Source organism: Bison bison, unplaced genomic scaffold (assembly GCF_000754665.1).
Source record: "Bison bison bison isolate TAMUID 2011002044 unplaced genomic scaffold, Bison_UMD1.0 scf7180017864384, whole genome shotgun sequence".
Lineage (NCBI taxonomy): Eukaryota > Metazoa > Chordata > Mammalia > Artiodactyla > Bovidae > Bison > Bison bison.
In genome coordinates this window covers 12,523,588-12,536,915 of record NW_011494956.1, presented here as the reverse complement: position 1 = coordinate 12,536,915, position 13,328 = coordinate 12,523,588, and the positions used below count along the sequence as shown (strand labels likewise).

Genomic DNA, 13,328 nt, shown 5'->3' with positions numbered 1-13,328 from the left:
TACCAATGGCATCCTTCACAGAACAAAAAATTTTTACAATTTTTTTACAACAAAAATTTTTACAATTTATATGGAAACATAAAAGACCGAGTAGCCACAGCAATCTTGAGAAAGAAAAACAGAGCTAAAAGAAATCAGGCTCCCTGACTTACAGTATGGAACTGGCACAAAAACAGAAATATAGATCCATGGGACAGGATAGAAAGTCCAGAGATAAACCTATACACCTATGGTCACCTAATCTATGACAAAGGAGGCAAAAATATACACGGGAGAAAAGACAGTCTTTTCAATAAATGGTAATAGGAAAACTGGACTGCTACATACAAAAGAATGAAATTAGGGGCCTCCCATTCCAGCAGTTAAGACACTGTGCTCCCAATGCAGGGCCCAGGTTCAATCCCTGGACAGGGAACTAGATCCCACATGCCACCACTATGACCCGGCACAGCCAAATAAATAAATTATAAATAAAAATAAACACATTAAAAAGACATGCTAAAATTTCAGGGTAAAAATCCATTTTCAGGGAAAGAAATGAAATTAGAACACTAACACCATTTGTTGTTGTTCAGTTGCTAAGCTATGTCCAATTCTTTGCTACTCCATGGACTGCAGCATACCAGGGTTTCCTGCCCTTCACTAGCTCTGGGATTCTTCTCAAGTTCATATCCACTGAGTCAGTGATGCTATCTAACCATCTTATCCTCTGCTGCCCTCTTCTCCTTTTGCCTTCAATTTTCCCAGCATTAGGGTCTTTTCCAGTGTTGGCGCTTCGCATCAGGTGGCCAAAGCACTGGAACTTCAGTTTTACCATCAGTCCTTCCACTGAGTATTCAGGGTTGATTTCCTTTAGGACTGACTGGTTTGATCTAACTAACACCATATACAAAAATAAACTTGAATGGAATAACGATCTAAATGTAAGGCCGGATGCTATAAAACTCTTAGAGGAAAACAAAGGCAGAACACTTTCTGACATAAATCACATAAGTATCTTTTTTGATTCATCTCCTAGAGTAATGAAAATAAAAACAAAAATAAACAAATTGGACCTAATTAAACTTAATAACTTTTGCCCAGCAAAGGAAATCATACACCAAAAGACAGCCAAAGGTGTAGGTTCAAGCCCTGGTTAGGGAACCAAGATTCCACAAATCATGTGAGCTAAAGTATTTGCAAACCAAGCAACCAAGAAGGGAGTAATTTACAAAGCATATAGCTTATGTAAGCTCAATATATAAAAAAAGAAACAACCCAATCAAACAATGGGTGGAAGATGAAGATCTAAATAGACATTTCTCCAAACACATACAGATAGCAAAAAGCACATGAAAATATGCTTAACATTACTTATTAGAGAAATGCAAATCAAAACTACAATAAGATAACATTTCATACCAATCATAATGACCATCATCACCAAATCTACAAATAATAAAGGCAGAGAGGGTGTGGAGAAAAAGGAACCTTTCTACACTATGGGTGGGAATGCACATTGGTACAACCATTATGGAGAACAGTATGAAGTTTCCTTCAAAAAATACAGAACTATCATATGATCCAGCAATCCCACTCTTGGGCATATATCCAGAGAATACTACAATTTAAAAAGATACATGCACCCCAGTGTTCATTGCAGCACTAGCCAAGACATGGAAGCAACCTAAATGTCCACTGACAAAGGAGTGGATAAAGAAGATGTGGTACTTACATACAATGGAATATTACTCAGCCATAAAAAAAAACAAAATGCCATTTGCAGCAACATTGATCAACCCAGAGATTATCATACTGAGTAAAGTAAGTCAGACCACAAAAAGATAAATATCATATCATACCATTTATATGTGGAATTTAGAAACAAAAAAGGTTCAAATGAACTTATTTACAAAACAGAGTCACAGATGTAGAAAACAAACATATATTTACTGCGGCGGGGTGGGGAGGTGGGTAGTGGTGGAGAAGGCAATGGCACCCGACTCCAGTACTCTTGCCTGGAAAATCCCATGGACGGAGGAGCCTGGTGGGCCGCAGTCCATGGGGTCGCTAAGAGTCAGACATAACTGAAGGACTTCACTTTCACTTTTCAATTTCATGCATTGGAGAAGGAAATGGCAACCCACTCCAGTGTTCTTGCCTGGAGAATCCCAGGGACGGGGGAGCCTGGTGGGCTGCCATCTACGGGGATGCACAGAGTCGGACACGACTGAAGTGACTTAGCAGCAGCAGCAGCAAGGGGGAAGTGAAGTGGGTGGGAAGAAGGGATAAATTGGGAGACTGAGATTGATAATATACACACTACTATATATAAAAGAGATAACTAATTAAGGACCTTCTATATAGCACAGGGAACTCTACTCAATACTTTGCAATTACCTATAAGGGAAAAGAATCTGAAAAAAAGATACATGTAAGATATAAATGATTTATTTTGCTGTACATCTGAAACTAACACAACATTGTAAATCCACTATACTCCAATAAATTTTTTTTAGTAAATTTCAAAATGTTTTAAAAATTAAACAGCCAACATGATACTGAAAAAGAATAAAAGGAGAAGAATCAGAGTGCCTAATTTCAGATTAACAGTAATCAAAGCAATGTGGTTCTGGTGTAAAGAAAGATACATATATCAATGTAGCAGGATAGTCCAGAAATAGACACACACATACACTGATTCTCACTAAACTTACAAAGGCAATCTAATGGAGAAAGGATAGTTTTTTTAAACAAAGTGGTGGAACAATTGGATATTGTAACCTTGGATTATGAAAAGTTGTCTTTATTTACAAATCAAAAACACAATCTATTAAAAAAAAAAACTGATAGGGTGAACTTCATCAAAAGTAAGTACTTATGCTCCTTCAAAGACACTGAGAGAATGAAGACAAGTCACAGGCAGCATCTTAAGAAGTTAACTATACACTTACTCTTAGCAATTCTGGTCTTAGGTATCTACCAAAGAGAAAAAGAAAGCATAAGGCCACAGAATAACACAAATTTTGTAAAAGTTTTATTTGTATTAGCCAGAAAGTAGAAACAAGCCTAATGTCCATCAACAGGCAAATCAACAAACTGCAGTATATTCACACAACGTAATAATCTGTTGATACATCCAGCAACATGCATGAATCTTAAAATAAGCATGTTGAGTGAAAGATGAACAATGATTTTGAGACAGGACGACAAGAATACCATTTTAGAAAAGAACCAAGAAAATGGCCTTGACAGGCTTGGTAGAACAAAAGTACCTGAAGGCTTGGACCTCAGAGATAACACCCAGAGACCCACAGGAATAAAAAATTATCTCTGTTCCACTGATGTATGTACATATAAATCTGCCACAAAGCAGAATCATTGAACTCCCAGTTCCCTGAAAGATATAAAAGCCTGACACACATTCCTAAGTTGTTTTTATAGGAGGAAGACCCCCTTCAGATGAAATCTGCTGACTGCAAGCATGTAGACACCAGAACATTTGAAATCGGAAGGTTGATGATACCTGAAACTTCACCTTGATGCCAACCAATCCAAGAATTGAGCACAAGCTAATCAGGCACACTGTGGCCCCCTCACTCACAATCCTTCTAAAACCGGACTTCCCTGAAAGTTCGCAAGAATTTGGCACTCTTTTCCACCTTTTCCCTTGTGCGCAAGCTATCCTTTCACTAAAAAGCTTAAGAATCTTGTGGGAGCAATATTCATATTTATAAGGTATTACTGTTCAAGAATCTGGAGAGGGCCCAATAACAATTTTAATAAGCCCTGCCATCCTTCCTATATCTCTTTCCTCCCTACCTAGATGTCAGTTACTTATAAGGCCATCATACATTAGGAATATCTTGCTGATGTTAATAAACAGTAGATCTATTTTCTCATTTGGTCCTAAGAAACACTCTGTCTCGTGGTTCCCTGTGTATTTCAGAAAGCTAAAGTCGATAGAGAAATCCAACACAAAAGTAAAAAAAGAAATTGAAGCTAAAGGACTTGTGGAGAGGTATACAGAAGAGCTTGGTGGCGTTACACTGAGTGGTTTGCCAAAGGAGGTGGTGTGCGCTCAATCGTGTCCAGCTCTTTGTGACCCCACGGCCTGTAGCCCTCCAGGCTCCTCTGTCCATGGCATTTTCCAGGCAAGAACACTGGAGTGGGTTGCCATTTCCTCCATTAGGGGATCTTCCTGACCCAGGGATAAAACTGGTGTCTCTTGCATCTCCTGCATTAGCAGGTGGATTCTTTACCACTGAGCCACTTGGGAAGCCCACCCTGGATGGCTGGAACAATACATAATAGGACAGACAGTATAAAACTAGAATTTTTTCCTCTGCTTATTAAAAGTTTAAACAACAGGAAAAAATATTTTTTGCTATTTCAACTGTCAGTAGTAAATAAATGTATAGAGAATAAAAATACAGAATTGAAATACACAACAATAATATAAGTTGGAGAATGTAATAATTATAAAACAATTTTACCAATGTCATAGAATAAGGTAGAAAGTACAAAGTAACATTACATTTTGAGAAGTCAAGAGTGAATATTTTAATCTTTAAGGTAACCACTAAAAGAAAAGCAAAGGTCAGCTTTCTGATCCATATATTCCCTATGGAGAAAGAGGAGGGAGACTACATGCTGATACTGATCACACTGATTTAAAACAAATTATCTGCTTAGATCTTTCAGTTCAGTCGCTCAGTCATGTCTGATTCTTCGCGACCCATGGACTGCAGCACACCAGGCCTCCCTGTCCATCACCAACTCCCAGAGCCTGCTCAAACTCATGTCCATTGAGTCAGTGATGCCATCCAACCATCTCATCCTCTGTCGTCCCCTTCTCCTCCTGCCTTCAATTATTCCCAACATCAGAGTCTTTTCTAATGAGTCAGTTCTTCACATCAGGTGACCAAAGTACTGGAGCTCAGCTTCAGCACCAGTCCTTCCAATGAATATTCAGGGTTGATTTTCTTTAGGATGGACTGGTTTGATCTTCTTGCAGTCCAAGAGTCTTCTCCAACACCACAGTTCAAAAGCATCAATTCTTCAGCACTCAGCTTTCTTTTTATAGTCCAACTCTCACATCCATACATGACTACTGAAGAAACCACAATTTTGACTATACTGACCTTTGTTGGCAAAGGAATGTCTCTGCTTTTTAATATGCTGTCTAGGTTGGTCATATCTTTTTTTCCAAGGAGCAAGCATCTTTTAATTTCATGGCTGCAGTCACCATCTACAGTGATTTTGGAGCCCAAGAAAATAAAGCTGTCACTGTTTCCATGTTTCCCCATCTATGTGCCATGAAGTGATGAGACTGGGTGCCATGATCTTCATTTTTTTAATGCTGAGTTTTAAACCAACTTTTTTACTCTCCTCTTTCACTTTCATCAAGACGCTCTTTAGTTCCTCTTCACCTTCTGCCATAAGGGTGGTGTCATCTGCATATCTGAGGTTATTTATATTTTTCCTGGCAATCTTGATTCCAGCTTCTGCTTCATCAAGTCCAGCATTTCACATGATGTACTCTGCATTGATCTTCAGAGGATTGAAAAGTATATAAAACTACATCCACAGATGCTAACACATGTTGTCTAAGTACAGAAAAAGGAAAACTGCACTGCAGAACATAGAAATGTTGTCTTTTCGTTTCTGCATTTCCCAGCAATCTCTCAATAACAATCTTTCAAAGTATTGTTGTCAAACATCTGTTAATTTCCTTGATCTCTTTGCCACATACACACAAAATCAATGCTTCCTTTCTCTCAACTGCAAAATATGCAGCACTAAACCATTCTAAAACCGGAAACAAGTGTATGCCCCCCAAAAAATGTGCCTCAAACTGTGAAATAATTGTTTTCCAGGAGCACTTCCATCTTCCCCATGAAGGCACAAGTTAACTAGTACAGAATAGAATATATGACCAATCTGTGATAGAATTGTACAAAAAATCAGGCAACACTGAGGGGCAGCAATTCCTTGGGAATTGCCCTTGAGGTTTTGCCAATTTCTGTCATCATCCTATAAAAAGTACCCTTCACATACTTAAGAAACAAGCAAGCAACTAATTTCAATTGTTCAAATTAGCATAGATACCCTTCCCCAGGGCTTCCCAGGTGGCCTAGCAGTAAAGAATCCAATCCCCAATGCAAAAGATGCAAGAAACACACGGGTTCGATCCCTGGGTCAAGAAGATCCCCTGGAGTAGGCACTGGCAACCCGCTCCAGTATTCCTGCCTAGAAAATTCCACAGACAGAGGAGCCTGGCATGCTACAGTCCATGGGGTGGCAAAGAGTCAGACACTACTGAGCACACACACACCCTGCCACAAAACCAAGTTTTCACGCCCCCACCCTAATTCTGTCTGTTTTCCATGGCCGACTGGAACATGAGACTTCCTCTGTACACATTTAAAAGCTATATAACAAAACTCTGAAACCTGAAGTGAAAAGTTAAATGGCCTATAATTCATTTAGGACAGATGAAATACTTGACAGAAAATACATGACACTCCATTCAAATCACCCCTTATCAATGAATAGTCAAGCATTTTTCTTTGAATTACCTAAAACCCTGGTAAACTCATAAGCCTTACATTATAATAATTCAGTTTGTGATTATTTATAGATCAATCTCTGTAAGGAAAAAAAAATAGGTATCTTCCTTAAAAAAAAAAAAAACCCACACAGATCTCTCTGCCTTCAACACCCTCTATCAGTACCACCTGATGGCTGCTTCCCACATCAGTAAGTTGATGAGTTAAAGCAATGGTCCCCAGCTTTTTTGGCATTAGCAACTGATTCTGTGGAAGACAATCTTTCTACAGATGGGGGAGGTGGGGGTTGGGATGACTCAAGTGTATTATATTTACTGTGCACTTTATTATTATTACATCAGCTCCACCTTTTACCAGGTATTAGATCCAAGAGACTGGGGACCCCTGAGCTAAAGAGCTTCATATTTCTACATGTCCTGTATCTGAGATGACGGTCAAAATCAAATGCATGGAGCAATATGTCCAAAATCCCCCTCCCCACAGAGAGAGTTTAGAATATACTGTTGATGAGGAACGCTACCTAACAAAGCAAACCTAAAAATGCAAATGCTAGATCTTATTGACTGATGAATAACAGAAACAGACTTGGCCAAAGAATGATAGTGTCTTCTCTGGAGCTATGAACACCAACAGGTCCAGCACTGCTGGCCCCAAGCTGGCAGCCTAAATGAGGGCAGAAACCACTGCCCGCAGCTTCATACCAGAAATTCTTAGTATCTCCCGCTGTTTCTCTCTGACCCCTGAAATTTAACTTATCACATCCTTCCAATGCTGCTAGCATAAACTAAGGGGACATCTAGACCCTGCCTAAGGAGTACTGTCCCTTTAGGCAGCCTAAACACCTTGTATGCAACAGGTACACATAATGCTGTGCCAACAGAAAACACTTATAATGATATACTGTTTCTAAGTATCTGTAATGTCTTATACGACTAAATATTGATTTTCCCTACAAAAGATTTCTTTCTTTCAATTACAATAAACACCCAAGTTTTAAAAGAGGTTTTTTAAATTAGGAATTAATTATTCAATGTTATAACATCGCTATTTCAATAAACATAAAACTAAAAATCAATAATTCAAATATCTATTGATATTGATACTAATATCTATTAGTATCTATTGATACTAATAATAAAGCAGACATTTTCTCAGCCCTAGACAAAACAGACAAAAATATCAGCCCTCACGGAGCTTGCATTCTAACACAGAGATATACAAACAAAACAAATTGTATAGTATATCAGCATGTTAGATGGTGATAAGAATTATGGATAAAACAAAGCAGGGAAGGCAAGATGATATGTGGGGGACAGGACTGCCAACTGTAAGTGAAGTAGTCAAAAATGGAATCCCGGAGAGATAGTGATGTGACACTTGAGTAAGCAGAGAGAAAACAAACTGTGCAGCTAAAAAAAGCATGCATGGTAAAGGGAAAAAGGAAGAACAAAATATACAAAGTCCCTGAAGTGAGAATGTTCAAGGCAAATGTTCAAAGAAAATCAAGAATGTCAGTGTGACTGGAATAGAATATGCAAAAGGTACAGGAGATGAAGTCAGAAGGTAACACAGGGACAATCATGTAAGATCACGGTAAAGAGTTTTGGATTTTTCCCTTTAAAAAAAAAGAAAACGCAAAGTTAGAGTGTTCTGTGCTACAATGTTGAGAGCACATTGAAAAAGGCAAGGCTTGGAGTAGGGAAACCAAGAAAGACACAGTAAAGAAATGAAAGTGACTTGGACCAGAGTGGAGACTAAAAGACAAAAGTTTGGGGAGGAAATCCAGGTATGGTTTTGGACATGTTAAAAAGTTCTACATGCCTAATTACCCATCCAATAGAGATATCAAGTAGGATGCAGGATGTTAGTCTGGAATTAAGGGAAGAAGCCTGTGCCACAGATTTAAAAGTACTATGACTTAGATTGAGCATCACCAAAGACATTTGAATTTATAGGAAAAAGAAAGGTTTAAGGGATGAGCACAACCAGAAAATCACGATGGTGTGATCACTGACCTAGAACCAGACATCCTGGAATGTGAAGTGGGCCTTAGAAAGCATCACTACGAACAAAGCTAGTGGAGGTGATGGAATTCCAGTTGAGCTATTTCAAATCCTGAAAGATGATGCTGTGAAAGTGCTGCACTCAATATGCCAGCAAACTTGGAAAACTCAGCAGTGGCCACAGGACTGGAAAAGGTCAGTTTTCATTCCAATCCCAAAGAAAGGCAATGTCAAAGAATGCTCAAACTACCGCACAATTGCACTCATCTCACACACTAGTAAAGTAATGCTCAAAATTCTCCAAGCCAGGCTTCAGCAATACGTGAACTGTGAACTTCCAGGTGTTCAAGCTGGTTTTAGAAAAGGCAGAGGAACCAGAGATCAAATTGCCAACATCCATTGGATCGTCAAAAAAGCAAGAGAGTTCCAGAAAAACATCTATTTCTGCTTTATTGACTATGCTAAAGCCTTTGACTGTGTGGATCACAATAAACTGTGGAAAATTCTGAAAGAGATGGGAATACCAGACCACCTGACCTGCCTCTTGAGAAATCTGTATGCAGGTCAGGAAGCAACAGTTAGAACTGGACATGGAACAACAGACTGGTTCCAAATAGGAAAAGGAGTACGTCAATGCTGTATACTGTCACCGTGCTTATTTAACTCATATGCAGAGTACATCATGAGAAATGCTGGGCTGTACGAAGCACAAGCTGGAATCAAGAGTGCCGGGAGAAATATCAATAACCTCAGATATGCAGATGACACCACCCTTATGGCAGAAAATGAAGAGGAACTAAAAAGCCTCTTGATGAAAGTGAAAGACGAGAGTGAAAAGTTGGCTTAAAGCTCAACATTCAGAAAACTAAGATCATGGCATCTGGTCCCATCATTTCATGGGAAATAGATGAGGAAACAGTGGAAACAGAGTCAGACTTTATTTTTGGGGGCTCCAAAATCACTGCAGATGGTGACTATAGCCATGAAATTAAAAGACCCTTACTCTTTGGAAGGGCGAAAAGCAGAGACATTACTTTGCCAACAAAGGTCCGTCTAGTCAAGGCTATGGTTTTTCCAGTGGTCATGTATGGATGTGAGAGTTGGACTGAAGAAAGCTGAGTGCTGAAGAATTGATGCTTTTGAACTGTGGTGTTGGAGAAGACTCTTGAGAGTCCCTTGGACTGCAAGGAGATCCAACCAGTCCATTCTGAAGGAGATCAGTCCTGGGTGTTCATTGGAAGGACTGATGCTGAAGCTGAAACTCCAATACTTTGGCCACCTCATGCAAAGAATTGACTCATTGGAAAAGACCCTGATGCTGGGAGGGATTGGGGGCAGGAGGAGAAGGGGACGACAGAGGATGAGATGGCTGGATGGCATCACCAACTCGATGGACAATGAGGATGAGTGAACTCGGAGAGTTGGTGATGGACAGGGAGGCCTGGCGTGCTGTGATTCATGGGGTCGCAAAGAGTCGGACACGACTGAGCGACTGAACTGAAGGGATAAGTCATGGAAAATGGGAAGAATCAGCAAAGGGATCAAAAAATAACCAGTGGGGTTAGAGGAAAACCAGAAGAGAAAATATTCTGGAAACGGCAAAGAATTTCAAGACAATGACAATAATAGGTAAAGGAAGATAAGGATCACTGAATTAAGTAACATGAAGTCACCTGTAACATTGACAAGGTATTTTAAGACTATCATGTAAGAAAATGTTTAACTCATTACCTGTAAAACTTTATGCTCCTTTTGAAGTTCTTTTATTTTATTCTGTTGCTGGCAAACCCTATTTACAGATTCATCCTCCATTTCACCAATTTTGGACTTCACACTCTCCATAATTTGTTCCAAGTCATTAGCTCGTTGTTCCTGATCTGCTGCTCGGCTTTGCTGTTGCTGAAGTTCATTTCTAGTACCAGACATACAATTCCTTCTCTTAGTAATAGTAACAAATCATATCAACCAACATATCCATCTACCAACATAACAACTTTCTAAAATTTTTTTGCATTCTTAAAATTTCTATAACACAAACCAACAAAGGAAACATAGGGTATCAGTATATATCGAAGCTATTACCAAAAGATTTACCTACTAAAAATATTTTTTACTTTATATTTAATCAATGGAAAATTAAATTCCAAGATTCTTTTCAAGTGAGTTATTTTTTTAAATGCATATCATTTGTTCACATACAATTCAAAACAGATTTTTTTCCATTTTCTTACTTAAGCTGTTTATTAGTTTCTATGAGCTCCTGGATCATGTTCTGTTGACGCGATGTTTCCTCCATCATTGTTTTTAAATTCTCCCTCATCGTCTGTGATGACTGTTTGTCAAAAATGATGAGATCTACATTTTTTGAAATGTAATACACATAGTAAAAATGAAGATAAGAAAAACATTAAGATTGAAAATGTTTTTAAAAAAAAGAAGCTTTTTATCTTAAGGAGCAAGAATATAATTTGATTACCTTTCATATCTGTTCTTTTGACTAGAGATAAAGGCTTTAAGCCATGCATCATCAACAGCACATTTATGTTTTCCCATTCTGCTTCTTCCCGCTACAAGTACAAGAAGACAGAAAAGGATCAACGTTAAGATATAGGGTGAAGAAATGCCCTCTTATAATTTCCTTTGTTTTCAGAACAACAGACTTTTTTTCCAAAAGCTTTAATATGAATTTTTATACACACATAATGCTTAAAATTAAAACAGATTTGTTTCTAACAAAATTAGACTAAAAAGGATGCAGATAAGCACAGATACTTACATTATATCTGGAATTACATAATTCCAGAACACATATATAGGTCTTAATGAATAAATTAAAAGCCTTATAATTTCAGTGAATTAAATAGTACTCTTGTCTGGAAAATCCCATGGATGGAGGAGACTGGTAGGCTGCAGTCCATGGAGTCACTAAGAGTCGGACACGACTGAGCGACTTCACTTTCACTTTTCACTTTCATGCATTGGAGAAGGAAATGGCAACCCACTCCAGTGTTCTTGCCTGGAGAATCCCAGGGACGGGGGAGCCTGGTGGGCTGCCATCTATGGGGTCGCACAGAGTCGGACACGACTGAAGCGACTTAGCAGCAGCAGCAGCAGCAAACAGACCTTAAGTTTCTTATTTAACTGTACTTTTTATTTAGGGTTTTTTATTTAACTGTCACCTTAACGATGACCAGGGTCACAACAAAATCAAACATATCTGACTGGAAGAGCCAATAACTTAGGTAGTTCCTTGTATAATGGACAAGGTCTAACTATGAAAAGGAGTCTGTCCATCTAGGTAACTGATTCTAGTAGAAATATTCTGAAAGACACTTCTAATTTTTGTATCCCTGATTCTACATATGTATTTACCCTGAGAAGGGAACTCTCTCCAGATTAAAAAAAGAATAAAACCTAACAATAAATAAAAACAATGGGTAAGAAAAGAACATAAAATACAACAGAAACAGGTATTTTTTAAATGACATTTAAATTCATGATGTTAACATCAATAACAGGTTCTTAAGTACAATGATCAATTTTAAAATCAAGTGTGTGAGATACTTTGCATTCTTTTTAAAAGAGGCCTTAAATATCTTATATAGTATAATGTAAGTATATTTGTGAAAAGGTGATTTGAGTAAATTTTCAATTTATTTAAATGCTTGAAAAGTATCTAATGTATTTTATTAGTGAATAGCATGTAAATATTATAATAATGTTAATATTAATAATTTGGAGAATTTTTTCCCCTCCCTCTCTCCTAGAAAATTTTTAAAAGTTCAAATAAAAGTATTACTCTTCACATCCAATGGAGAAGGAAATGGCTACCCACTCCAGGGTTCTTGCCTGGAGAATTCCATGGACAGAGGAGCCAGGCAGGCTACTTTGCAGTCCATGGGGTTGCAAAGAGTCAGGCATGACTGAGAAACTATCACATTCGCATTCAAATTCCCCTCAGACATTAAAAAATCTACTAAAATAGATAAGCAACAAGGATACACTGTATAGCAAGAGAATTATAACAATTATCTTGTAATAACTTTTAATGGAGTAAAATCTGTTTTTACTGATTTAGTGATCAGTAAAAACTACTGATTCACTATGTTACACACCTGAAGTTAATACTGTAAATCAACTATACTTCAATTTTTAAAAACCTATCAAGACAAAAACCAAATTGTCCTGATGACTCTTTGATAGGATTATGGCTCAAATACCAAACAAATCTTTCATTTTAACTGCTGACTTCCTTCTATTTCTTTATCCTTTCTGTAACTCTCCCGCCCTGACAATTTTTTCCCCTTATTTTTGTCTTCTGGTCACAAAGATTAAAGAAACAGAACTAAAACTGTTGCTAGAATCTGTTTGGGAAGCCAAAAGCTCTGTGTGGGTATATAAGTGGAAACCTACTGCTGCTGCTAAGTTGCTTAAGTCGTGTCCGAGTCTGTGCGACCCCACAGATGGCAGCCCACTAGGCTCCTCTGTCCCTGGGATTCTCCAGGCAAGAACACTGGAGTGGGTTGCCATTTCGTTCTCCAAACCTACTACGACTCATTAAAAAAAAAAATGCCCTATAAAAAAAGTCACATATTTTGAATGACCAAACTATACAAATACTGTTGCCTGATAACTTTTTAAAGGTTTTTTTTTTTTAATTTGATGTGGACCATTTTTAAGTCTTTATTGAATTTGTTTCTATATTGCTTGTTTTATGCTTTGGTTTTTGGCCAAGAGGCATGTAGGATCTTAGCTCCCCGATCACGGATTGAAC

The 13,328-nt window shown here is 38.1% G+C and overlaps 1 protein-coding gene across 5 annotated transcripts in view; it reads right to left on the bottom strand.

Moving 5' to 3' along the window:
• CEP70 (centrosomal protein 70kDa) overlaps positions 1-13,328 on the bottom strand; it is a 94,879-nt gene that overhangs the window by 50,102 nt on the left and 31,449 nt on the right. For all 5 annotated transcript variants that reach the window (XM_010858218.1, XM_010858214.1, XM_010858216.1 and 2 more), the window contains 3 exons: positions 11,031-11,121; positions 10,786-10,909; positions 10,286-10,466 (listed from right to left, as the gene is read on the bottom strand). In XM_010858218.1, the coding sequence (XP_010856520.1) occupies positions 10,286-10,466; positions 10,786-10,909; positions 11,031-11,121 (396 nt within the window). The remainder of the gene's footprint in view (positions 1-10,285; positions 10,467-10,785; positions 10,910-11,030; positions 11,122-13,328) is intronic.